Source organism: Delphinus delphis, chromosome 15, assembly GCF_949987515.2.
Source record: "Delphinus delphis chromosome 15, mDelDel1.2, whole genome shotgun sequence".
NCBI lineage: Eukaryota > Metazoa > Chordata > Mammalia > Artiodactyla > Delphinidae > Delphinus > Delphinus delphis.
In genome coordinates, this window is record NC_082697.1 from 50,948,683 (window position 1) to 50,972,453 (window position 23,771).

The 23,771-nt window shown below is 53.3% G+C and overlaps 1 protein-coding gene and 1 pseudogene across 1 annotated transcript; one reads left to right on the forward strand and one right to left on the reverse strand.

The window, feature by feature from the left end:
• Nucleotides 1-89: 89 nt before the first annotated feature.
• Nucleotides 90-19,685, forward strand: CCNF (cyclin F). The gene is made up of 17 exons (XM_060032993.1): nucleotides 90-105; nucleotides 1,188-1,342; nucleotides 2,387-2,493; nucleotides 3,436-3,503; nucleotides 4,852-5,045; nucleotides 5,471-5,524; nucleotides 6,181-6,285; nucleotides 6,580-6,657; nucleotides 9,033-9,184; nucleotides 11,138-11,302; nucleotides 13,203-13,326; nucleotides 13,608-13,788; nucleotides 14,143-14,230; nucleotides 16,338-16,437; nucleotides 16,520-16,647; nucleotides 17,276-17,445; nucleotides 18,101-19,685. The coding sequence occupies exons 1-17, from the start codon at nucleotides 90-92 to the stop codon at nucleotides 18,574-18,576; spliced, it is 2,361 nt and encodes a 786-aa protein (XP_059888976.1). The 3' UTR covers nucleotides 18,577-19,685.
• A 1,496-nt stretch (nucleotides 19,686-21,181) lies between these two features.
• Nucleotides 21,182-23,598, reverse strand: LOC132437658 (coatomer subunit zeta-1 pseudogene; annotated as a pseudogene).
• Between the last annotated feature and the right edge of the window lie 173 nt (nucleotides 23,599-23,771).

The following is a 23,771-nucleotide window of genomic DNA, read 5'->3' on the forward strand; positions in this document are numbered from 1 at the left end:
GGGTCTGCGCCTGCGTGAGGAGTCGCGCTCTGGGCCGGCAGGCGGCACTGGCAGAGATACCGGCGACGGCAGCGACGGCAGCCACGGTTATGGGGAGCGGAGGCGGTGAGCGCTGGGCGCGGGGCGCGGCGGGGCGGCCTCGAGACTGAGCAGGGCTGGCTCGAGCCCTTCGGCCCGGGGTGCGTGTCTTCCCGGCGGCGCCCGCTCGGCGCGTGGTTTAAATGCCCGGGAGCGCCCTGCTCCGCGTGAAAGCGGTGAAAGCGGCGCGCGGGGTCTGCCACCTGTCGAGGGCCGTGAGCGCAGCTCAGGTTTCCGTGGTTATTATCGTGGCTGTCCTAGAGCAAGGGGATGAGGAAAATGCGGTAAAACGCAGGGATCGGTCGCCCTGCGTGTACGCTTGGCTTTCGCAGCATGTTAATTGATGATGGGAAGACCCAGGTGAAGAGCGAGGGGAGGGGGGCAGGAAGAAGCCCTGAGGAGGGAGTCGTGCGGGTGGGAGAGCAGCCACCTCCTGTCGGGACTGGAGGAAGGAACGGGTGGGAAACCAGGTGAATTGTAGGTGATGGGCTCCTCCTGCCTCAAGCTTCTCTGTCGTCTGCTTAGAGTCAGCAAAGACTTGCTGAAGTTGAAGTTAGAAGGACCTCCTGTGGGGAGAGAGGACACTGAGACTGGCTGGGCAGCTCTGACATCCGCAGAGCTGGGACAGGCCTGGCCTCCAAGTCCACCTTTGGCTTCTCTGCAGGGTGGACCCTCCTAGTTTGGACTTGAAAACCAGACTGTTCAAGTCCATAGATCCTTGTTAACATTATGCATTTTAGTCCTGTGTGCAGATAGAAGCAAAGAGATCAGTAAGGGTCAAGGCGCCTCCCTGAGAGTGAAATGCAAGGCTAACCATCATCAGCGTTGGCTGCTTTTTCCCCCTTCCTGGTTGTCATCTGTGCTCTGGATCAGAAGGTTTCCCAATAGCCAGGTTACATGATTACTACTCACCATCAATGTTTATTGAATATTTGAATGAATGATGATGTCTTCTGTACCACTACTGCTCCTTTATTTAATATTTAAGACTGTAAATATGGCTGGGGCAGAGGACAGTAACTGTTAAATCATGTTCAGATGTAACTTTTCATATCAGCACAACTCGTTTCCAACACATCACTTAGACCATTCTGATTTTTTTTCTTAAGTGATCCACTGTAGGTGTGCCAAGTGTTTCTGTTATCCTACAAAGCGGAGAATAAGAAGGAGACCCCGAAACCTAACGATCTTGAGTCTCCCTGAAGATGTGCTCTTTCATATCCTGAAATGGCTTTCTGTTGGAGACATCCTCGCTGTCCGAGCTGTAAGTTGTCAGATGAAAATAGTGTCAGGCTTGGCATCATTGGTTATATTGTACCATGAAGCCTTCGTGTGTTAAATGTCAGAACAAAAACTTTGGCTACAAATGAAGGTAGAGGAAACAATGGTGATATTGGTAATAGATGCCTAAGGTTGTTCTGATTGCAGGAAAGCTAAAACATAGGACAGCAAGGTTTGAGTCTGCTCATTGTAATGTTTATTTTGACAGAGAAAATACCCTTTTATGGCAGTGAAATTTGCCTCCCTCAAGAAATAAGATAGCATTAAGAAGAAAAATAGTATGTTCTTGAGGACAAAGCCCATGTAATATTCAGCACTGAAAGAGACTCTGGGAGTTATTTTGCAGATTTCGGAACTGAAGCCTCACTTTGAGGGATTTAACCAAGGGCATACAGCAAATTAGTGGGGGAACACCAGTAAGAACCCACTTCTCTGACTCCCAAACCTGCCTCCATTGCATTCATAATATCCATGGGTGCTGAATTTCCAATGGCAGTGGAAGCTTTAGCACTTAAAATGCTCACCTGTGCTCAGGGCCCCCTGCCTGGGTACTTCCTGCTATCACCCAGGACAGAAGTCCTACCTGAGGCTGCTGTCATGTGTTTCAGTCTCTTCTGAGAGCCCCTATTGACCTGCAGGCCCCAGCTTTGCTCCCACTAGCAAGACCCTAAGTAAAGGAGCTCAAAACAGATTTCTGACCTACCTGTTCCCATTAGAGTTGATTTCCCTGATCCTTGCAGGTATTATAGCATTATATCCCCTTTCTCAGCCTAGGTGCTTATTCCCCCTTCCAGGACCACTGTCCCCATCTTTAGAGCCACAGAGAAAGTTGTTTCTGGGCTCTTTTCTCTATTCAAAGCAATTGTTAGTTACTTTGATACACAGAGGCTGGGCCTTTACTGCTAGGGTGGGGAGGGAAACAGGAGACCCTACATCTGTCTACACCCTGTCTTCAAGAGCTCCAGAAGCAGGGCTTCTGGGAGGTCCCTTGATTAACCACCACTCCCCCTCTTCCATTGTTCTTCAGGTGCACTCCCACCTGAAGTACCTGGTGGATAACCATGCCAGCGTGTGGGCATGTGCCAGCTTCCAGGAGCTGTGGCCTTCTCCAAAGAACCTGAAGCTCTTTGAAAGGTATCTCTGCACCCTGAGAAGAGCGTGGCTTTCTCCTACCTTTGGGCCTCCCTGCTATGCCAGTCTGTGTCTCAAGGCCTGACCTGGGAATGATTTTCCTCTTGCTTGTTGCTCCCGCCAACACCTTATCCCCCAGGGAGTGACTGAGGGCTGTCGACCTCACCCATCGAGTCACACAACTTCCAGCACAATCATGGGTCATCCACACCACCAGCACGGGCCTGACTCTCATTAGTCACAGCAGTGCTTCTGAAGGGTCCACTTGAGCTGTGACCCATTGTGTGTGACTCAGATGCAGGTCACCCGCATGTGGAAACTTTCCTCAGCCCTCTTCTTTTGGTCAGAACAATGCGATTTGAATCCTATTACATTATACTCATTGGCTGATCCCACCTCCCCGGCCGGGGTTGGGACCTAGAGGAAGGGCTGGAGGGGCTGCAAGCTGCAGTATGCCAGTGGTCACAGGCAGGCTGCCTGAGACATAGTCCACCAACCACACAATTTACCCTTTTAAAGTGTACAACTCAATGGTTTTTAGTATGCTCACAGAGTTGTGCAATCATCAACACTATCTAACTTTAGGACATTCTCATGACCCCCAAATGAAGCCCCATAACCATTAGCAGTCACTCCCTATTTTCCCTATAGTAACACAGACCCTATGCAGCCACTAATCTGCTTTCTGTCTCTATGGATTTGCCTTTTCTGGACATTTCATATGAGTGGAATCATACAACATGTGGCCTTTTGTGTCTGTCTTCTTTCACAAGTGTGTTTTCCAGGCTCATCCATGTTGTAGCATGTCGTGGATAATTGATATTTAGCTGCATTGTCAAAAATATTTTCTGTTCAGAAAATAAGTACTGTAGTTTTAAGTGCTGTGGTGGAACATAACCTTTATGGAATAAAATCATGTGATATTTCATGTTCTTAATGTTCTAGGGCTGCCGAAAAAGGGAATTTTGAAGCTGCTGTGAAGCTGGGCATAGCCTACCTCTACAATGAAGGCCGTAAGTCCTCTAGGGGCTGGTGCTGGGGCTGGCCTCACCCCACTTGGTACTGACATTTTAGAACAAGCACGAGGGACTTCCCTGGTGGTCCAGTGGTTAAGACTCTGTGCTTCCACTGCAGGGGGCGCAGGTTAGATCCCTGGTTGGAAAACTAAGATCCCGCATGCTGTGTGGTGTAGCCAAAAACAAAAAACCTAATAGAGCAAGCATGAGCTCTTGCCCGTGTCAGCAGTTTAGTCGCTGTTCTTGCTGTGTCTGGCTGTGTACCGTCCCCACTGGGGAGCTTGTGCCAGAGGTGTCCTGCTCAGGGACCCATGGATGAAGTTTGATTTTGTAGTTTGGGGGAGTTGCCTCTTTGTTTAATGAACCATTAATTTCGGTTGACAACGAGTGACTCTGAGCAGAGACTCAGAATGGGGGCTACTCAGGCAAGCCAGCCCTCCCTGGCTGCCTAGTTAACACCACAGCCCATGCGTAGACCCCAGCTTCTCTCCTTGGCCACAGCTCATCTGAGTGAACCTGGGGCAGTGGTCAAAGCATGCCTGATGCCAAGTGTCAGTAACACAGGGAGCCAAGGCTCCAAGTGGGAGGCAAGTACAAACAGGTCAAAGCCAGCCTGGTACCTAGATTCCTTCACCCCTAAGGGGCAGGTGCTCCTCGAAAGAACCTGGTGCGGCCCTCTCTCCCAATTCCTGCCTGTCTGCTGAGCACACTAAGGAGCGAGCCTGCAGTTCATCCTGTCCCACCTCCCAAGATGCATAAAGACTTGGGTATAGTCGCCATTTTTCTGCTTCTAAAAGAGCTGGCGTCTTACTGAGAGGTCACCCTGGTCACAGCTGGTTGACAGGACTGTTGGACCTGCAGACGATGAGCAATCCTGCGCCCACCCTCCTGTCAGATGGCTTTGCCCAGACAAGATTCACACACCACTCAGCTCACCTGTCTAATGTATACAGTCCAGTGGTTTGGGTATCTTCACAGAGTCGTGCAGCCATCACCACTCAATTTGGAGCCATCATCTCATTACCCCACAAAGAAAACCCCTACCCGTTAACAGGGGTCTGAGCAGCAGTTCCCCACAGGAGGGAGGGTGGGCATCTGATGCCTCCACGTGGGGGGGACCTTCCCAGATCTTCGGAATCCAGGCCGCTGGGAGGGGCCACAGGGCACTTGGTTCATAAAACATGGGAAGAAAAGGGAGGAGCCCCCATCCCAGCTCTTCTGTCCTAAGACACCAGCAACTTCACGTTGTAGCGGCTTAAGGCTTTAAACTTTCCAAAAAGACTGGGGAACTTCCTATACCCCTCCTCCAGAGACATCCCAGGCTGTGTTCTGTCCGTCTCTTCAGTGTCTGTGTCTGATGAGGCCCGGGCGGAAGTGAACGGGCTGAAGGCCTCTCGCTTCTTCAGTCTCACGGAGCGCCTGAATGTGGGCGCCGCGCCCTTCATCTGGCTCTTCATCCGCCCACCTTGGTCGGTGTCCGGAAGCTGCTGCAAGGCCGTGGTTCACGAGAGCCTCAGGATGGAGTGCCAGCTGCAGAAAGTGAGTCCTGGCAAGGGGTGCAAGTAGGGCAGGCCGTGCTGGGCGGGCTGAGCCCCGTAGGGTCCCGGGAGGTGAGAAAACTTTGAGGGGAGATGCTGTGGACCATGTAAAGTCAGGGACCCGAGAGCAGTGGAGGCATAGAAAACAGTGTGGATGTGGGAGCATCTGCTAATGACTAGCAGGAGAGGAGGCCTCGGAGCGAGGGTCAGGGGAATCAGGTGAGGGGCTGGGCTGCAGACGGGTCAACTGCTGGAAAGGCAGGACTGAGACTCTGTGAAGCAGTTGGCGGAGGCCTGGAATCAGGGAGCGGTCCTCTGCACAGAGGGGCTGGGCAGGGAGCAAGGAGGACCCGCACACGGAGGGACAGTCCCCGGGAAGTTCTGTCCGCTGACAGTCACCCCTCCTCCTCCACCTCCTTTCTCTAGACTCACAGAGCGTCCATACTGCACTGCTTGGGGAGAGTGCTGAGTCTTTTTGAGGTGAGTCCCCTCCATCATCCCACGGGGCCCTGCGTTGTTTGGCGTCCTGGCCCGGGTGAGCACACAGGGCACAGCGGGTCTGCATTTTTGTGCTGCTCGCCTTTCTGGCAGCTTCAAGCACCAAGAATCAGGAACTGCGTGAAAGGCAGCAGAAGGGGGCTTCCGGGGTTCAAAGCCAAGATGAGCCCTGTCTGTGAGGCTGTGTGGAGCCAGGAAGAGTGTCTGAGCGGGACAGGACCCCGGGTCTATTTGTCTCACGGCTCTGCTACTGGCGGCTCCCTGCCACTACTCACGCAGACTTCTCTACTTAGTGAGCCTTGTGATTCGGGAACCCCGTCTGCAGCAGTCTTGGGGGAGGTGGTGGCTCCTGGTGCTAGGTGCTCTGACAGCAGCAGGGAGGGACACTTAGTATGAGCGAGGAGCTGGAAGACCTTGGGAAACCCTCCCCCATCACCGTCCGGGCAGTGCCGGGAGCCGAGTCCAGCACAAACCTCGTGCAGGAGGAAGCAGGGCCTGAGGGCAGAACTCATGGGCTTGCCTTCACGAGTTGGTTGTCAAATCATGTATCTTCAGAGTTGTTTTTACTCTAATGTAGTTAACTCATTTTATTAAAGATGAGAACAGTATATGTGGTTACTTAGAGGTACTTATTCTAGGATGAAGAGAAACAGAAGCAGGCCCGGGACCTGTTTGAAGAGTCTGCTAATCAGGGGTGTTTGACCAGCTCGTACCTCCTCTGGGAAAGTGACAGAAAGATGGATGTGAGTGGGCCTAGGTCTGGGGAAAGAATGGATTATGTTGGCCAAAGGCATAATCTCCAGAGTAGCCCGTGGACAAGGTTCTGCCACCACAGCCGGGGTCGCTGCTGGTCATGGGGCTGCTTTCAGCACTGCCCCTGAAACGACCACCACCATTTGGGGGATAAAGGGCTGGGAAGAAAGCACAGCTGGGGACCCTCTGGAGGTGTCAGGGGGAACATTTAAGAAGACTGTGGGTTGGTTGAGTTTCTCCAGAGATATGGCCATGTAAGGGCATGGTGACTCTCCCATTGACAGATGTCAGATCCCGGACGATGCCTCCACAGCTTCCGGAAACTCAGGGACTTTGCTGCCAAAGGCTGCTGGGAAGCACAGGTGAGCTGGGAGCTGGCCTTTGTCCTGACGCCTCCTCTCGTGGGGACCGTGGGGGCAACACTGCCAGGTTCCCACCCAGGACGAAGTAAGAGTGGCCCAGGGTTTGGAACTGAATCTAAGGGAGTTCAGCTCTAGGGTGTGCGGGGAGGAGAGCCCAGAAGCGCTTTCCTCACCTCTGCCAGTTCCATCTAAGACAGCCAGCCACTTAATTTCTAAGTGCTGTGGACTACATCTGCATCAAAATTTATACAGCTCCCTAAAGTTGGCCTGTAGGGAAAGCATCTTGGCTACAGAACTTAGAGCTCCTTAGAGCAGATGGGTGTGTGGAATGCTGTCCTCTTCTCATTATCTGACCTGCTCACCAGGTTGTCCAGTGTTGGAACCAGGACATCAAGGGTCTGTAGTTGGCGTTCTCCAGACACTTTCCCTGTGCAGCTGTAAAGAAGTCATTATTTTAAGATAAATCAAAGAAAGTCCCCCTTTGCCAAGCTGGTAGACACTTGCTCTTGTCACCCCACCAAGTTGGGGGTTGAGAGTCATCTGCCCTTAAAAGCTAGAGAAGAAATCACAGAGGGATGGCCCGCCTGACACATCACAGGACGTTGTAATGTTTATGTCCAAAAAGGCACTTAACAAGTTTACAAGAAATACAACAATGAACAATGTGGTTCTAGTTCAAGCTCAGGCTAATCAATAAGAATAGTAAGGCCCTGTAGAAGTTCACAGAGCCTCAGGGTACTCAAAAAAGAGGAAATAAATACAAGCAGTCAAAATACGGAGCAGGTTTGACCTCTCTGCTAGTCAAAAAGGCACACGTTTAAAGAGATCGTGCCTGATCACACTAGCAAATCATATACACGTAGTCTTTGTGTTTTTGAGTGGATAGCTAGGAACTTCTGAAAATACAGTTCAGCTTTTTTTTATTGTTTTTTTTTTTTGGCTGTGTTGGGTCTTTGTTGCTGGGCACAGGCTTTCTCTAGTTGAGGCAAGCGGGGGCTACTCTTTGTTGCGGTGCGCAGGCTTCTCAGTGTCGTGGCTTCTCTTGTTGCAGAACACACGCTCTAGAGTGCAGGCTCAGTAGTTGTGGCACACAGGCTTAGTTGCTCCACGGCATGTGGGATCTTCCCAGGCCAGGGATCGAACCCGTTTCCCCTGCATTGGCAGGCGGATTCTTAACCACTGCACCACCAGGGAAGCCCTGAAAATATACATTTTTAATGATAGCAGTTTTTGCCGGCAAACATGTGATAAAATAGTGTTCCTAAAAAAAAAAAAAGTACAGGAAAGGGCTTCCCTTGTGGCGCAGTGGTTGAGAGTTCGCCTGCCGATGCAGGGGACGCGGGGTCGTGTCCTGGTCCGGGAAGATCCCACATGCTGCGGAGCAGCTGGGCCCGTGAGCCGTGGCCGCTGAGCCTGCGCGTTCGGAGCCTGTGCTTCGCAACGGGAAAGGCCACAACAGTGAGAGGCCCGCGTACCGCAAAAAAAAAAAAAAATAGTGTTCCTATTAGTGTGTGTGAAAATGCGCGCAGGAATTTCAGAAAGCCCCTGGGCACAGGTAATGCCTGTGGGTCGACTGCGTGAGCAGAAGGTGCACAAGACTGCACAAAGGTGACCCTCAATGTGACAAAACCAACAGAAACCCCCTCAAAGGAAGAACAAGGAAAACACGCTTACAGAAGTCTCCTATCGCAAAGAACCACGTTAATCGTTAGGCAGGCAAAGAAAAGGTAACATGTGTGTTCCGTGATCACAAATGCACATGCACACTGCTACAAGTGCATAGAAAACTCTGGAAGGAAATACGTAGAGATGGTCAACAGTAACCACTGAGGGCTTGGAGGGCCCCGGCGGGTCCTGAGCAAGGTGCTTGTGCATCTCATTCAATCCTCACGGCATCTGCCGAAGCAGCTGCTGTTGTGCCATTTGGTGAAAAGGGAAACTGAGGTGCAGTGAAGCCTCCAGTTCGCCTGTGGTCACACATAGACCCAGGTCTTAAAGCCGGGTCATTCGAGCCCCCAGCCAGCTCTCAGCCACTGTGCTACGTGGCCTCCCCCAGAGCATCAGCTTTCACTAGGGAGCGGTGAGCAGAAACAAACTTAATTTAAAAGAAAATGCTGGCAGAAGACTGGAATTGGCTGTGGAGCTGTGCCGGGCAGGAAGTCAACTGGTATCCCATTATGCACCTTTTGTACCTTTTAAAATGTTCTATCGTGATATATTATTTATTTCCAAAAGATTAAAATCTTGGCCCTCCTGGTTTCAGAAGGCTTAGAAGGTTTAAGTGGGCCAGTGTATGTACAGGCAGAATCCTCCTCGCGTTCAGAAGCAGGAACCTCAAAACCCCTTGCTCATCCCTCGAGTCTTTTCGTCCTCAGCTGTCTCTAGCCAAAGCCTGTGCACACGGAAACCAGCTCGGACTGGAAGCGAAAGCCTCCAACGAGATAGTCTGCCAGCTGTTCCAGGCCTCCCACGCTGTCAGTAAGCAGAGGGTCTTCTCTGTGCAGAAGGGACTCAATGACACAATGAGGTGAGGGGTCCGAGGCAGAGCGACAGCCATCTCCGCGTGACAGGGTCTGTCTGTTGTTTCAGCTGAGCCTCCTGTCACAGGGCCCCTGCGTCATCAACCCCACTGGGATCCACGTGTGTGTGTGTGTGTGTGTGTGTGTGTGTGTGTGTGTATTTTCTAAAACCAGTTATGCCTAAGTTATCCAGGGCTTTGAAAAGAAAAATTTCCCACATAAATGTCTGCTCTCTCCAGTTTTCCTTTTTAAGTCTCAGACTATATTAAACCGTACTAAACATCTTTCAAAAATGATGCCAGAAAACACCTTTTCTTTCCAACCCATCATCACGCGCATCAGCATGCGGGAGTGTGGGAGGCAGCTGCCATGTGCCTGTAGCCTCAGAAACCCCACAAACTGCCTCTTCCTGCAGGTCCATTTTCCCTCGAGGTTTGGAGATAACACACTTTTACACTCAATCACAGAACTTGTTTAGAGAGTAAAATGGAAAATGTGAATAATTTTTTAAGCTTACACCAGAGATTTCAAATACATTTTAGATTTATAATGGGCAGGCTCTGGCTGTACTGCGGCAGACAAAGCCCAGCACCTGGTAAGCTCTCTTCCCTGGAGAGGCTCCGTCTTTACTCATAGCAGGGGGTGCAGTGTCCTTGGCTCCCACATTAAATGTCACCAAGCTGCTGTGATTTTGAGTCCTGTGCCTGTGCTGGGGGTGGTGCCCCCTGCCCCACGCCGTGCCCTCCCAGTCTGCCTTTCTTTTGGCGGCGGGAGCCAGGGACTGTTGCTATTCCTTTTGTGTGCTGGGGGTGGGGGTTAACATAAACTTAACCTTTCTTTTCTTTTCAAGAGCTAAAGTAGTTTTATTGCAATAATATCATTTCAATCCCCAAGTTGAGCATCTTTACGTTTTCCTCTATGTAAAGCAACAGCTGACTTTTTCTTCCTTTTTTCTATTGAGTTATAATTGACATGTAACACTAGTTTCAGGTTTAACCATTTTAAAGTGTACAGTTCCGTTGGTCTGTTTTTATAAGTCAGATCATTGAGCTTGTCAAAGGTGTCTGCGTAGGAAGCTTCCTCTTCTGCCCCTAACCCTCAAACACCTGGCCTTGCGTGTCTTCCTCCCCAGCCTGTTCCCCTTCATCCCTCCTCCTTCCTCCCCTCCCCAACTCGGCCCCAGCACTCCCTCCTTTCCTCTGCCTATGAAAGATGCTCCTGTCCAGGCTGACACCTGGAGCAGTCCCTCCTGTCTGCCTAGAATCACTCACCACCACGTTTCTTTTCTCTCTTGCTTCTCTTCTCCCCATCTCTTCTCCCTTGTGCAAAAAGGCTTTCACCATGCTTGGGCATCCTTGATGTTGCATGCAGTATCCCCTTGTGACGTCTGTGTCCCTGGCCCGGCTTTTAGCCCCGTCGAGGAGGGATCCTATGTCTGTTGGCTCTGCCGGCCCAAGTTCTCCATCATGGTTGCTGGGTGACTGAGAACTCCAGCACACAGGCTCAGGGAATCCTGCTTTAGATGCATTCCTGGCTCTTTGCTCCACTGCGGAGGGTTGTGATAAATGACCCCATGGGTGAGAGTTCCTCAGAGAGAAGACAGGTTTGCAGAATGATAAACTTTGACTTTTCTCCTGTCCTGTGACCTGTCCCAGGTCCACAGAGCAGACCTGCTTTGCTCCCTTACAAGTAACGGTCCAGGCTTATCCAGTGCCTGGGGGTCCCGGGGTGGGGGAGGCAGAGTACACATATGTGCAGCCCACCTGCCTCCCAGGAACAAAGTCGGGAGTCATGGGGCCTCCCCCTTGGACAGGGTGTCTCAGCCTTGGACAGGTGCCTGGATAAGCCAGTGATGCCTAAAGTGATCGCTCACCCCTCGGGACAGATGGCCGGGCAGGAATGGGAGACGGGACACTCATGAAGGCTTGGCCTGGTTTTCAGGGATGGTGCTCTTCCCACAGGTACATTCTCATCGATTGGCTGGTAGAGGTTGCGACCATGAAGGACTTCTCGAGCCTGTGCCTTCACCTGACCGTGGAGTGCGTGGACCGGTATCTGCGGAGGCGGTTGGTGCCCCGGTACAGGCTCCAGCTGCTGGGCATCGCCTGCATGGTCATGTGCACCCGGTAAGAAACCCCCCAGGCTGGGCCCGCAGACGGAACACAGGATGCTGGCGCTGCCCAGTTCACAGGTTGGCTTTTCAGTGGAACAAGCCTTCAGCACCCCACCTCCTTATGACAGGGATTTTCATTTTAGGGGGTGCCCACGCCAAGTGGTCCTACCCACACGGGGGTGGCAAGGCTGACCCTTGGTGTGTGGGCAGCCGCTCATCCCAACACGCGGCCTCAGGACCCAGAACGTGGCCTCTGTTGGGCAGGCTCAGGCTGGAACCCTCTTCCCCTAGCCCCTGAGGGCAACACAGCGATGAGGGAGGATCACAGGCGGCTGCGCTTGCCAGTCCGGTTCTCAACTCTGCGTCCAGAGACCTGCGTTTCATCAGTGTCATGTGCCCCCCACCCCCAACTCCCCACAGACCCCCTCCAACCACATGGGCAGGATGCGTCCTCAGAGAGGCAGCCTACCCCTGCAGCAGCTCTGACTTTTCAAATCAGACCATTTTAAGTTTTACCTAAATCCACCTTTCCACCCAGTTTTGCCTTTGGACACAATGTGGATGGCAGTTTCCAGCATACATTTTGCATTTTCTTGTTTTCCTAAAGCAGACTTCTCCTACGTGGTCTGCTATCTCCCCTGGGTGGTGCTTTCCAGACCAACATCATTATCTGTAAGGCTTTCGAGGGAGGAGCAGGCTCATTGCACACAGTGGTGTCAACTATGGAGAGGCTGATTTGTCTTCTGCACAGTAACCCAGAGGCTTGTGTCACTGGGATGGTTTATCTGTTTCATGACGTCATGAAGGAGGCCCAGGTCCTGACTTGCTCTCTGCTACCTGCCATGACCCCTGAGGCCACCAGGTCCACCTTTGCAGTGAGCGCAGTCATGTGGCCACGACGGGAACTGGGAAGTGGGGTCTCTAGGTGGCTGTGGAAGCAGGGTCCGTGGGCTCAGAGTCGGTGAGCAAATGCCACACGCTGTCCAGCACCTCTCGTGTGCTCTTGGAACCCGGCGTTCCAGGTCTTGTCACCAGAGAGGGCTGAACAGACAGGTCCCCAGCCTCCCTGGATCCAAATGGCATAGTTATGTCCTTGCAATGAGAGACTGAGGTACTACCAGACCACAGGCTGCTGGCAATGAGATGATAATTGCTTTAAAAGATTTTTAGAAGCCGAGATGCCCCTACATCCACTCTCAAAGCAGCACCTGCCGCTGCTCTGAGCACAGGGCTTTCGCCCACCCCACTCACATAACATCCCCCAGCACCTGCGGTCCCTACAACTCCTGTCCTCTCTCTTGGCCCAGGCAACAGCAAACACGGGAGCTGCAGAGTCCCCATGACAGAGCAGCCAAGGGCCCGGTCCCAGTCCACCCTTGTGTGGGGAGGTGTCCTCAGCAGGCCGCTGGACTAGCGTGTTCCCTGATAGTTGGAACTGGTGGAGAGTAGAGAACGGCGTGACCACCTGCCTAAGGACAGTCCAGTTCCCATGGCCAGACCCCATGCTGGGTCCAGACCTTCAAACAACCTCTGTCTCTGGTTCTGCTGGCTCATCTGCCTTCTGGGTTAAAGCTGTTTATACTCGCTCCATAGAAGCTGACACAAGGCAGGGTGAACCCTTATCCCTCAGGTCGTTAAGAGGATTGACCGATCATGTCATTCGTGGGTGCGTTTTGCAGAAACACCTGCATGCCTAGCAGGCCAGCAGCTCTCACTGCCACTGATCTGTGACACTAATCCCCCTTCCCTTCCAGCCCCCATGATAGGCTTATCTGACCTTTTCAGTTCCCCTCAGTGGCTAGGGGCAGCAGGGTCCACTCTTTGGACCCCCCCAACCCCATCACTGAAGCCTAAAGTGATCACCCCACTAAGTGGAGTGGGCTCAGTGCTCAGACCCCTTCTTAACACTCCAGGTTCATCAGCAAAGAGATCCTGACGATCCGGGAGGCTGTGTGGCTCACAGACAACACGTACAAATACGAGGACCTGGTGAGGATGATGGGAGAAATCATCTCTGCCTTGGAAGGGAAGATTCGAGTAAGTGACCACTTGCTTTTTCCTTTTGAATCAAAGTTGAGGTCACGTGAGGGCATGGAGGGGCAGAGGGTATCTGCATGGCTTTGAGCTTCCCTGCTCTGGGAAGCCCTCCTGGACCCAGAGGGCGCGAGGCCACAGCTGTTTGGCGTGCACAGCAGTCGGGCCAGATGCTGGGCTGACCACGCCGAGGGTGGTGTTTCTAAGGTCCAGCCTCCCCACCGAGTGGGTGGAGGGGCCCTCTGTGTGCTGAGACCCCACGTCTGCCTCCCCGTTCCCTCTAGGTCCCCACTGTGGTCGATTACAAGGACGTCCTGCTGACACTGGTCCCCATGGCGCCAAGAACCCAGCACCTGTGCAGCTTCCTCTGTGAGCTCTCCCTGCTGCACACCAGCCTGGCCGCCTATGCCCCGGCCCACCTGGCTGCAGCCGCCCTGCTCCTGGCGAGGCTGACACATGGGCAGAGTAAGGAGCTGGTCCTCCCCACCAGCCACTCAGAACATGGGCTGAGCCAGTGGTCCGGGGGATTCCTGGAGTCAGGAGCCAGTGCTCAAATTCAAGGGGGTTGGAGGGAGAAAAAGAAGTGTGTTCATCTTCTGGAGAAGGAAACACCAGAATGGACTAAAAGCCATTGTCTGGGGGTGAGGTTAGAGACAGTTCTAGCTTAATATTTCCCACATTGTCGACAATGAGCACGCATGCTCTGTACCTGGGGCCTTTTCAACCCTGAGCCCTAGGAAACTCCATCCCAGAACCATCAGGGCTGTGGGGCATGAGTGGGCATCAGAACGGCCCCACTATTCCTGCTTTCCTCCCCAGCACAGCCCTGGACCACTCGGTTATGGGACCTCACTGGGTTCTCCTGTGAAGACCTCATCCCCTGTGTCTTAAGCCTTCATCAAAAGTGGTAAGCGTGGGCTTCCCTGGTGGCACAGTGGTTGAAAGTCCGCCTGCCGATGCAGGGGACACGGGTTCGTGCCCTGGTCCGGGAAGATCCCACATGCCGCGGAGCGGCTGTGCCCGTGAGCCATGGCCGCTGAGCCTGCGTGTCCAGAGCCGCAATGGGAGAGGCCACAACAGTGAGAGGCCCGTGTACCGAAAAAAAAAAAAAAGTGGTAAGCGTGTAAGGAAGCAATTCCCCCCACAACCCCCCGACTGTCCCCCCACACAGAGGATGTGTCCTTAATACCACAAGTCCAGGGGGAATTTGCTCTCACGTGAGGGCTGTCAAGACACTCAGACCTTACCCGCGTGAGCCGCGTATCTCAGGACTGACGTTTAGAAATTCCAGGGCCATGTTGCTTATTTCATACGTTTTTAACATTTGATGTGTGGGCAGCAGCTCCCCCCAACCCAAACCTAATTCCATGGGCAGTGGAACGTAAGAAAAAATGAGACTGTCTCCCTGACCAGCGGTAATTTCAGTCTAGGACAGGTTGGCCTCCAGCTCTGGAGTTGGCAGACCGCAGCCCCGGGCACACACCTTGGCCCTTTCCCTCGCCTCCTGTCTCAGCTTGGCTGGCAGACTCGCTCCTCCCACTCCTCAGTCTCACGTTCACTCCCCACCGCATGCATATCTGCTAAAGCCCCCAGGGACCTCCTCCTTTCTCCGCCAGGCCACACTGCCTCAGAGTCCCCTTCCCCGACACGAGGGTCCGGGTAATTCTGCCTTTCTGCCTGTACCCAGACGCTCCCTGGGAGACTTAACCACTTCCAGGATTCAGAACACATCTAAAAGCCAACCTCTGACCCGAGCCACAGACCCCCCTGCCAGCTTGTCCACACCAGGCCATTCCTCCTCATAGATTTCATTTGGTGCTTGGTGGACAAGGCCCCGGTCATCCTATCAGAGCCCTCAGGCCAGCCCATTTCTGCTTCTCTGTCCCTGCATCCCAGCGGCTCTCGGGGCCAATGCACTTTCTTCACCTGCCCATGGTCATTGCCCCAGCTGCCTCCTGGATTTCCACAGGGCAGCCTCTGAACACGACACTTCTGCTTACACCTTGGGGATGAGATCAGAACTTGGGCACGAGTCTAGAGATTCCTCTGACCAGCCCCTCTGGCCCATCTGCCACTTCTCCCCCTCCCCTCTAACACGGGGAGCCTGTCAGCACTTCCTGGGTTAGTGTGTGCAGCCCGTTTCTCCTGCAGGGCCCAGACCTCGTCGCTGGTGGACGGCAGCATGGGTGACGGTGGCAGGTCAACACGTGTCTGCCCCCGAGGCTGCTCAGACCAGTGCAGGGTCGGTGCCTGACCAGGCTGCCAAAAGCTGCTGCTTGGCTGCCTTCCTACACCCATCCCCCGCCCCCCACCGAGTTGTTTTGTTTTTTTTTTCCCAATCCAGATAAACTGGAAACATATTTATTTACCAACGAAACTTTTTGTTAAAGTGTACAATTCAACAGGCTCTTGGTATATTCAGAATTGTGCAGCCATTACCACAAACCACAATCTATTCGAGAACATCTTCCCCACCCTCAAAAGAAACCCCGCCCTTGCTACCTATTACCTTCACGTTTCCCCTCCCCACCAGCCCCCAGCAAACACTCATCTATTTCCTGGCTCTTTCTGTTCTGGATGTTTCACCAACATGGAATCGTACAACTTGGGGCCTTTTATGACCAGCCTCTCACCTACATAATGTTTCCACTGTACAAATAGCCCACTGGATGGAGGGACCACATCTTGTTTATTCAGTCGTGCACTGATGGACATTTGGGGTTTTTCTACCTTCCAGCTGTTGCGAATAGTGCCGCTGTGAACATGTGTGTCCAGGTTTCTGTGTGGATATCTGTTCCCCTTTCTCCTGGGGATGCACCTGGGGGTCATAGGTGACTCGAGGAACCGCCAGACTGCACAGCAGCGCTGGGCTTCACTCCCATTGCTGGGCTGGTTTTGAAAATGTCTTGTCCTCTCTCACTTCAGTGAGTGGAGGCTAAAGATGGGAGCTTTTGGGGTGGAGGTGCCAGCACCGTCTGCCCCCCACTACCCCTCACGTGTCCTTCTGTCGGCAGCTTCCATGACGATGCCCCCAAGGACTACAGGCAGGTCTCTCTCACTGCCGTGAAGCAGCGATTCGAGGACAAGCGATACGAAGAGATCAGCCAGGAAGAGGTGCTGGTGGGTGCTAGGGAGCGGGGGTCCCCGTGGGCCCCTTGGGGCTTCGGCCCTCCCTCTGACCCCGGCTTCCCCTCAGGTGCTGAGCTACGGCCAGTTGTGTGCAACTCTAGGGGTGAAACAAGAGAGCCCAGAACCCGCGTCTTTCCTCAGCACAGGGGACATTCACACCTTCCTCAGCTCTCCCTCTGGAAGGAGAACCAAGCGGTGAGTGAACCCTGCGGGCCAGGCCTGGGTTCCCTCGTGACCTGTGCAGCCATCGGGGCTCCTGAGGAGCAGCAGGGAGAGAGCAGATCCTCAGAAAACTGAAGCTGCGGTTGGTAGTCTCCACTGCCTACAGTACCGTCTCCTTTCCCCAGTGTGGCTCTCTGGCTCCAGCCTGGCTCCCTGTGAGGGATGGTGGTCTTGAGCACAGGTTGAGCCCACTCAGGCTCTGGCCCTGCCCCACGCCCGGTGTGAGCCATATGGGACTGCTCTGCTCCACCACATTGTGGCACTCCCTGCACTCCAGCTGTGCCCTCATTGTGTGCATCCCTTTTATCCCTGTCTCTTCCATCTCAGTGTCCCAGCTGTACTGCCTGGAATAACCTCCCCCTCCACCTCACCCACCTAAAGAACTCCTATCCATCCTACAAAGTCCAGATGAGCAGGAACCTCGCCATGGTGCTGGCCCTGTCTCTGCAAATCTGCCCTGAGCTTCTGAGGGCAGTTCCTGGGTGGCTGTGTTGTCCCTGCTCACAGCACGTGGGGGCAGGGTCAGGCAGGTGCCAAGAACCAGACTGGGCCTCCCAACACTGCTGCCTATGACCCGGCTCCCGGCTCTCCCACCGCACAGGAAACGGGAGAACAGCCTCCAGGAGGACAGGGGCAGCTTCGTCACCACGCCGACCGCAGAGCTGTCCAGCCAGGAGGAGACACTGCTGGGCAGCTTCCTGGACTGGAGCCTGGACTACTGCTCCGGCTACGAGGGCGACCAAGAGAGCGAGGGCGAGAAGGAGGGCGATGGTGAGTGCCAGGGCTGGAGACCACCCGGTGCTGCCCCAGAGGGGACAGCGGGCAGGAGGGCCCCCAGCCTGAGCTGCAGGAGAGTGTGTCCGGACACAGGTAGACATGAGAGAGCAGAGCCCCTGGAATACCAGCCCACAGGGAGGATAGGATGTGGGCCCAACCTGCGCCCAGCTCCAGCTGGACCTGTGCTGGTGGAAGGACCTCACCAGGTCAGGGACAGAGAAATAGACCTTTCTAGAAGGTTGTGTGAGATGTGCCCCCTGCTGGGCTCTGTCCCTCAGGCACCCATCTAGGGCAGGCTGCAGGAGGCTCTGTCCCCATGTCTCATCAGCCATCTGCACAGGAAGCCCAGTTCGACAGCTTCTGTTGATTTTCCAACTGCTATTTTTGTGTCCACTCAGGGGATTAACTAAATTATTAGATGGCCAGTTTGTTGTCACTTCCTACTGTCCCCTAAGTCACATTGGGTATTACCCCAAGTTTGAAAGGAGACACTTCACCCCCAATTTCTTACGTAAAGGAAAGGGGACTGTCCAGCGAGGTTCAGGATGTGCGGCCGAGAGCTGGACCCTGGGCTCCCCTGGGTCCTGACCGAGCACGGAGTCACCCTGATGCTCAGGCTATGGCCTGACCTCTCCCCCATCTCCCATAGTGACAGCTCCCAGCGGTGTCCTCGATGTCACTGTGGTCTACCTGAACCCGGAACAGCACTGCTGCCAGGAATCAAGCGATGAGGAGGCCTGCCCGGAGGAGGAGGGGCGTCAGGACACACAGGCGTCAGCACCAGGCAGCCAGACACCTTGGACCCCAGGGCTCGAGCGCTCTCTGTGCAGCAGGAGGGGGGCAGGCAAGGACATAACGACCTCAGGGTACTCCTCTGTCAGCAGCACAAGTCCCACAAACTCCGCAGATGGCTTGGGGGGCCTTGCCCGATCTACCTCAGTACTGTCCCCGGGCAGCGACTTGAACACACAGCCTTGCCACCATCACGCGAGGAAGTCGTGTGTACAGTGTCGTCCCCCAAGCCCCCCGGAGAGCTGTGCTCCCCAGCAACAGGTGAAGAGGAAAAACCTGTCCGCCCACAATGAGGAGGAGGAGGACATGAACTTGGGCTTTTTGAAGCTGTGAGTGTGTCAGTGCGTTTGCTGCAGTGAATGTTGGCTGAAGTGAATGTTTGCTGAGGCAGGGCTGCTGTTGCACTAGCAAGGGGGAGGGGGACGCTGGAGATGGATCCCTGTAGACCCCTGGTGGCAGTCACACGGAATAGAAAGGAGAACTTGGGGCAGTAAGTTTCTTTCTCTAGGGGAGCCCACTGTGAGCCATCAGAATGTCTAAATCACAACAAAAACTCAGTTCCTTCTCTCTGGAAAGTTTAGCCTCAAAGCAATCATGCCATACTGTGTGAAGCCTATTTCTCTGTCCCCTCCCATGTTTGTCCTGCTTTCTCTGGGAAACTTAAGCCCACGTCCTGAACTTCCCAGCCCCACGGAGCCCCAGGCACCGCGGGAGCTGAGAGCTTTCACAGCTGAGAACATGTGTGACCCAGGTATCCTGGCACAGCTCACCCCCTCCCACATTTATCTGGTTCGGGGTTCCACGGGGAGCCAATAGCTCTGAGCACACCATCCCTGCGCCCACATTGGCCTGGCCTGCCCTGCCCCAGGCAGCCGTTCCTTTCCTCACTGGGTGGTGGGTCCTATCGTGAGGGAACTCTGCCCCGCGGATCGTTTCGGACTGTGTGTGAATACCGGGTGAGTGGGCCCTGACATTTTTGCAGGCCAGGGCCTTGATGTCTTGGTCACAGGCTCTCTTCCTCCCATATTCTCAGCTCATTTTAGAAATCTGCCCCTTCTCCTGTGATGGTTTGTCTGTGTCCCCAACAGATGATGTCCGTATGAGCATCGGAATGTCTGGGCCATTTCTTTCCCTGTCTTTATTTCCATCCTCCATCCCTCTAAGATAAAAAACAAAAGAAAACTTAAAAATAGAAGATATGAGGGCTTCCCTGGTGGCGCAGTGGCTAAGAATCCACCTGCCAATGCAGGGGACACGGGTTCGAGCCCTGGTCCGGGAAGATCTCACGTGCCTCAGAGCAACTAAGCCCGTGTGCCGTAACTACTAAGCCTGCGCTCTAGAATCCCGCGAGTCACAACTACTGAAGCCTGCGCGCCTAGAGCCTGTGCTCCACAGCAAGAGAAGCCACCACATCAAGAAGCCCGCGCACCTCAAGGAAGGGTAGCCCCCGCTCGCCGCAACTAGAGAAAAGCCCGCACACAGCAACAAAGACCCAGCACAGCCAAAAATAAATAATAAATAAAATAAATTTTTAAAAAAACATTAAATATATAAGGTATTAATTTTTTTTAATTCTCAACATTATTTAGGCTCAACTAAAAAAAAGAAAATTCGATTCAAACCCCTCAGTGCTATCCTGACACTGTATGCAAAACCAATTTTCCCAGAGAGGTTAGCCAGAAAAAAAATTAAATGTCATTTGTAACATCTGAGGTGACCAAGATACAGAAGAGCAAGATTCAGAGGACCTGTTTGTTGGGTGAGGGTAGATCTGCTGTGAGTTCCTGAGAATAATGACCACAGGGACTTGGGATCTGATGAAGACTGACCCTGACCTCTCTCCCCTGCTGACACACTCACCCTGCTGATAGCTTTTTTTTTTTTTCTGGAAAAAAATGTTTTATTCCTCTTTGCGCAGAACAGTATATGAAGGTGGCTATCATGCTGACTCCGCACACCTCTTACACAAAAATGCTCCCTCCAGGATGCCCAGTTACCCGCCCCACTTGGAGAACTGGCAGTTAGTGGGTGGGGACAGGATGCTAAGTCTCAGGAAGGTTTCTTGTGACATTTTTGTGGGAAGTTTTGGGTCAAGGGGAGAGATGACCCAACAGTGGGTGTCCCATCCTCCGTCTTCCTGGGGAAAGCCAAATCCCAAAGGTCTTCTGAAGAAAGGCACCTCTCTCAGCGACCTAGGGAAGGGAGGCGCCCAGACCTACTGCCCGGATGTAAGGCTGAGGCAGAGGGAGGACAGGGTTAAGCAGCAGAGATCGCAGACCCAAGGCAGAGGAGTGAGGTGCATGTGGGAGAGAGAAGGGGACTGAGAGAGCCCAGAGGCCCAAGTCATAAATTCCACCCTATCCCCAGTTCTGAGCAGAAACTCTTCTTCCCAAGACTGGAATGGCATTTTAGATCAGGGACTGGCTTTGCTCCAGGGCACAGACAGGGCAAGCCAGGCAGAGCTCGCAGGGGTAGTGAAGGTGGAAAGTTAAGGTATCAAACTGAGAGACAGACACTCCCACACCGAACACTCACAGACCATAGCAGTTTTGAAGGTATAAGCCAGGATGAGGGTAAAAAATGCAGCTGTGTCTGAAATACAGAATTTTATAAGCTCTGTCCAATAATATTTAAATCACTGCTCCTTCCACTCTGTCCCCTGACTATGAGCTGTTCCCAATCTTTTTTCCAAGGCTGGAGGCCTGGGCAGTAAAAAGGAATGGGAGAAAATACCAAGTCCAGCAAGCGGGGCTGTGGCTGAGACTTCATATGCCTCTCCCCACCCGCACTCCTTCTATAGAAAAGAATTCTCTCTCTCTCCCCTTGCTGGACATATGGACTGTTGGGATGAAGGCCGGGTAAAGGCAAAGGGAGGAAAACACTCAGCACATTCTTTCTCCTGCTTTGATCTGAAGTGTAGCTGCAGCAAAGGGCACAGAAGTGGAGGAGAAAATATGGGGGATAGGAGAGCATGGGAGTATAATCCAGTCGAGCAAGGAAGAGGGTGCTTCCCCTGCCCTGTGTCCAAATCTGCTAAGAGCTTTACTCCCAGGACTGCAAAAAAGAGTGAGACGGAACGGGAAGCGTATACGGGTTTGCGAGGGGGCAACCACAGAAAGGATGGAGATTTAAGGATCCCTGTTATCCCCGAGATGACCCTGAGAGCATCATTTGTGGGGCTGGATGAGAAGTTACAGCAGACATGTGGATTTTTTGAGGGAGTGAGGAGCCAGGAACAGTGGGGTCTTCACCAAAGGAGTGACCACTTGATCTGTTCTTTGGCTGACTGCAGCACCTGAGACACGGTCTGCTCTGTAAGGGGTACATCTTCTCCCCTTAATGCCACCCAGTGTATCACTTGCTGGGGATCGCTCTCCAGGATCACCCCTCCGTCTACGATTTCATCCACAGCCAAGAAGAGCCCCTCCATGTTCTCCAGCAGAGCTCGCTTTTCTACATTTTTTCTCAGCGTCTGGCTCAAGGAGTCAAAGAGGCAATTCAGAACAGCCATGAGCATCAGCTCATTTTCACAAGAGCTGCAGATCACATAGAAATAGAGATCGATGCTGCTTTTGTATACCACTGTCAGGCCTTCCAAGAGGGCAATTTCACTGTCAGTCCGGTGGGTCTTGTTGAAAATGTTCTTCTCAAAGGCCTTTTGCTCCTTGATACTGGGGTAGGTGTCGTAATAGTACTGGGCAAAAAGTCGATCTCCATCATTGTCCAGAATCAGGATGGCTTTGACAGTATACAGGGAGGGTTCCAAAATCAGCGCCTCTGTTAGACCTGCGCGGTCTCCTAGGAGTTTCGACTCGCCCAGGAAACAAGAGTCGGAAGTCGATGCAAAACGCAAGAGGTTTATTGAAGGCCGGTGCACCGGGGTTCCTTGGTCCTCACGCAGGAGGTCGAAGAAGGAACCCTTTTGGGCGCGAATATGTCAGTTTTATAGGTTCCCACTTCCCCGTATGTAAATTATAGATTTGGTTGTGTTCTCCTGCTGATTGGTGAGCCAGAGAGGGAACTTGTCCCCAGCTGCCTGATTGGTCTTTGACAGACACCTTTTTTACATTTTGTTATCTCCCTCCTTCTCCCCAGCTGCCTGATTGGTCTTTGACAGACACCTTTTTTACATTTTGTTATCTCCCTCCTTCTCGGAAGGGGGCTGGACATCCTGGAAATTCACCCATTGTCTAAGAAGCCCCTATTGTCTGGAGAGTTCTTAATCATTAGCTGGAACAATGTCCCTCGAGTCCCACACCTCCATTTTGCCCCGCAGCTGGTGCCGACGTGGAGCCCTGCTGATAGCTTTTGCTTCCTCTCGAAAATGTCAGAAAGAACCACTTAGCCAGGAGTGTCCCCCAAATGCTCTTGAACCAAAACGACAGGGACAGGGAGATGCTGACTTCGTGAGGCTTTTCTGGGTGTTGATTTCCCTGTAGGAGCACTTTTTGCTACTATAGTAGAATTCTGACCATCCTGGGTCAGGCATGGTTGAGTAAGGGAATCCCAGCATAGGGATTGCAGACCTCCCTGTTGACTGTGTGCCCCTAGGCATGTGTGAGCCTCAGTTTCCTCATCTGTAAGATGGGGCAATAATACCTACCTCACAGGGGTGTTGTGAGGACTAAATGTGATGAGGGTAGTAGCAGCCACGTGATGTGCATGACTGAACTGCCTTCTCCCACTCCAGTGGGGACCTAGTACCACCTGACCGTGGGGTGGGGTGGGGTCTCCCTGCATCTTCTAAGCACTGACTGAAGCCCTCTTCCCTCCCCTCCTACCTCACAGAGGATCTCATTTTAGTCAGAATGCTGTCAGCCTCCCCGCACTAGGCAAGAAAACAGGCCACTACCGATGGAGGGGCCCACCCTAAGGGCAGTCCCAGGGCTGCCCAGGTCCTCACCCCCTTCTCCTTCTCTGCCTGGCACCCTCAACTCCCCTCCTTTGTGTCTCTGTCCTCTGCTGCAGCACCTTCCTATCAGCACTGTGAAACGGACACCTCGCCAACTTGAAACAACCCCTCCCAGGTTTGTCACCTGTCCTGCTCTCCCCTGAGATTTCTTGGCCCCTGAGGGGTTGGCATTCATCTGTTTTTCCTGTTATCTCCAATTACAGTGGACCCTGCTGCCCGAAACACTCCTCCCAGCCAGCATCTGTCCCTACAATCCCTCCTCGCCAGGTGTCTCCTGATTCTCTGAAGGCCCCGTTCCCCCAACCCGCAGACATTCCCTCCTGGGATAGCCTCCTGTGGTTTCTGTGACACCAGGCTCTGCTGTCCCTCCACCTCTCTGGGCTCCAGCTCCCCCTCACCTGTCCCCATCCATGCACACCTTGGACCAGCTCGCCCAGGCCCATTGCTCCATGTGCCACATCCTTGGCTCCTGGGCTTCATTCGCCTCTGCCCAGGTGACCACTGATGCCTCCCCTGGATGTCATCACCTCACCAACATATCCAAAAGTGAACACTCCCTCCTCCCTTGTCCCTGCTCCCAACACACATGTAATCCTCACTTCTATCGACTGCAGTA